At 29.5% G+C, this 3,019-nt stretch overlaps 1 protein-coding gene across 1 annotated transcript; it reads left to right on the top strand.

Annotated features, from left to right (window-relative positions):
- Positions 1-1,375: 1,375 nt before the first annotated feature.
- EIN_478150 (hypothetical protein) lies at positions 1,376-3,019 on the top strand (the record flags this gene model as incomplete). The annotated part of the gene is made up of 2 exons (XM_004255306.1): positions 1,376-2,957; positions 3,001-3,019. Coding segments are annotated over 2 exons (1,601 nt in total), but the record flags the coding sequence as incomplete, so codon positions are not given.

Below are 3,019 nucleotides of genomic sequence, written 5' to 3'. Positions count from 1 at the left end.
AAATTTTAAGTCAAAGATTCAAAAAATTACATTTAAATAATTAATAATTAAACCAAAAGTTAATACACTTCATTGATTAAAAGTCAAGATTCAATAAATGAGTTTGGTTTTTAATATTTATATTTTCAAAAAAAATCAATGTTTTAAAAATTAATGTATTTTATAAATTATTAAATTAAATTTTTTATATTTTTATAAACGAAATCAAAAGACATTATCATTTCAATCAATTCTTCGAAAACATAGTTTTTTGTAAAACATCAATTATTTATTATAAATAATGGATAAAAATATTTTTTTTATCTAAAAAAATGTTAAATTACTTTTCATTATTTATTTATTATTATAACTTCAAAAAGCTTTATTATTGATATGTCCATTTTTTAATTTTTAAGAATTTCAAAAAGTGTTATTAAAATATATTTAAACGATTGAAAACTACAAAATACAAATGGCAGCCAAATTAGAGGAATTCTATTTAATGAATGTTGTGTTATATATCAACACGTTCAATTCTCTTTTTACTTTTTCCACGGTAAATAAAAAGTGCAAGCGAGTGATGGAGCGTCTTCAAATTAATTCCATTGTTTTTGAAAACACCAGATCTTGTGATTATCATAAAGTGTACGAAACTTACTTAATAGAGCATTATGCGCTAGACATGTTAAAGTTATTTCCAAACATTAAAACGTTATATTTGCCATCTTATAAAATGCGAATTTCTAATGAAGTATATTTAAAAATTGATCACATCAAAGTACAAAATATGTCAGACAAAAATCACACAATTCAAGACGAATATTACAAAGCCGACTTCTCACCGTTAAATATTATTTCAACTCAACGCCCCTTTGAAAAAGAGCACTTGAAAGAAGTAGAAAAATTCCAGACATATATTGTGTACAACGAAAGTTCATTAAACTTTTTAATAAACAATTTTGAACGATTTAAAAGTCTTTTAGATATCACCGTTGTAGTTCCAACAACAGACAAATATGGTTATAAAATAAACGGAGAAGCCGAACCTTTTCTAAATTTATTAGCTGCAAACCTCACCGTTTTTGTTGAGTTACACTCTCTAAAAACAATTCGAATTTTTGCTGGTGCAAAAGGGCAGTTAAAATATTTTGTACCTTTTCTTGGTGTATATCGAGGGTTTATAATAAATTTGATTTTGTATTTGCCAAATGAAAATTTCGCGTTTGGTGAAAAAGAACTTTTTGATAAGATGAAATTGTATTTTAAAATTATGATACTCAACGTGGACGACCTCTCAACGTTTAACATGTGGAATATCCCAATTTCTGTTTATCATCTTGGGGATGTATGTTATATAAAAGAAAATGAAACTAAAAACTTTTCAAAATATGTTGACATGACCGACAAAAAGTTGAGTGAGTTGACAATTGAAAAGAGTTCTACTAATGATTTGGATACTTCTGGAATTGACACCAAAAGACTTGTAATCAACCATAAAGAAAATAAAAAATTCAACTTAAAAATATCAAATAAATTGAAATATTTAGAAACGGATTTTCCATATGAAATTTCAGTGTATTGTGATGATAAAGTGACTGTCGAAATCACTAAACATAGTGAAATAAAATTACTTCAACAAATTTCATTCATCAACTTTTTTGGTTTAATAAAGTTTTACGATTCAATGATGAGCGAACAGTGTTATACTCAATGGGTTAGAAAGCATCCAGAAGATGCAGCTGATATCCCCAAATTCCATGAGATGAATCCAGACCAACAGAATGAATATCGAATTTTTGTGAGTTTGGTTAAAGACTTAGAAGTACTTGAATTTGACACGGAGTCGTATGATTACAGAGAAAAGAATGATATAACAGAGACTCCCCAACAAATCACAATAGAAATGAAATTAAAAAATTTGTCGTATTGTGAAATCAATACAACTGGTTTTGATTGTTTGAATTTGCCGACCTCCCTCACAGAACTGAAAATGAAAGATCTTTCAGAATCGACTTTTGAGTTTGATGATATCAACATTATTACATTGAAGTTGTATGAATGTCGTAATATCAAAATCTACTTGAACACAACACTCAAGAATTTGTATGTAGAAAATGGATATGGTGGAGACTTTGAGTGTCGGAAAGGAGTGATTTATCTCACTTCTTTTGACTCATTTCATTCCGGAAGATATAATTCAAAAAACATAGTCGTCGACTATTTAATTCCATATAAAGAGACTGTCGAACAAGGTCCAGCATGGGCAGATAGTGTTGTGTATTCATTCAATTATATGAAGGGAATGTACTTTGTGGAACAAGGGTTTAGTTCCTCAGAAGTTGCTTGGTCCAATCCGGACCCGACTGGCAAGCCGACATACCCAGCAAATATATATGCAGAACGAGCGTGTTACAAATGTGATGTTAGTTATGTGTGGTTTAAAGCTGTCAAAGAAATCGGCGACTTTTGTTTTGCAGAAAGTGTGTTTCGAGAGAAACGCATTGAAATTCCAGAACAAATGACAACTTTTGGAATTGGCGCGTTTTATAAAGCTGCAAATTTGGAATCAGTGAAACTGCCAAAGGGTTTTAAGAAATTGCCATATAAGGCGTTTTATGGAGCAAAGGATTTAACTGAAATTACTTCGCCCGAGAGTGAAATAAAAATAGACGATTACACACTTTTTGGGTGTAAAAAGCTAGAGATATACCCCAAATTTATACCAACAAAAACAGCAACCTTTTGTGATGGATATTTGGTCAAATTTTGTCACTTAAAAAGCATCGAAGTAAGAAGTTGTGTAACAGAAATTAAACGTTCAAATTATGCCAATTGCAACGAACTCACTGAAATTATATTACCGAACAATGTGACGTATATTGCAGATTATGCATTTGTTGGGTGCACCAACTTAAAGAATATTGTTTTTAATGAAAACGTTGTCTTTGGGAAACACTTGGTATTCACTAATATGTCAAGTTTGAGTCAAATTGTGATACCAAATACACTCACAAAAATCAGAAATTTTATGTGTAAAAAT

This window comes from Entamoeba invadens (assembly GCF_000330505.1).
Source record: "Entamoeba invadens IP1 unplaced genomic scaffold scaff_1105074725179, whole genome shotgun sequence".
Taxonomy (NCBI): Eukaryota; Evosea; order Mastigamoebida; family Endamoebidae; genus Entamoeba; species Entamoeba invadens.
This window is presented reverse-complemented; position numbering and strand designations above follow the sequence as displayed.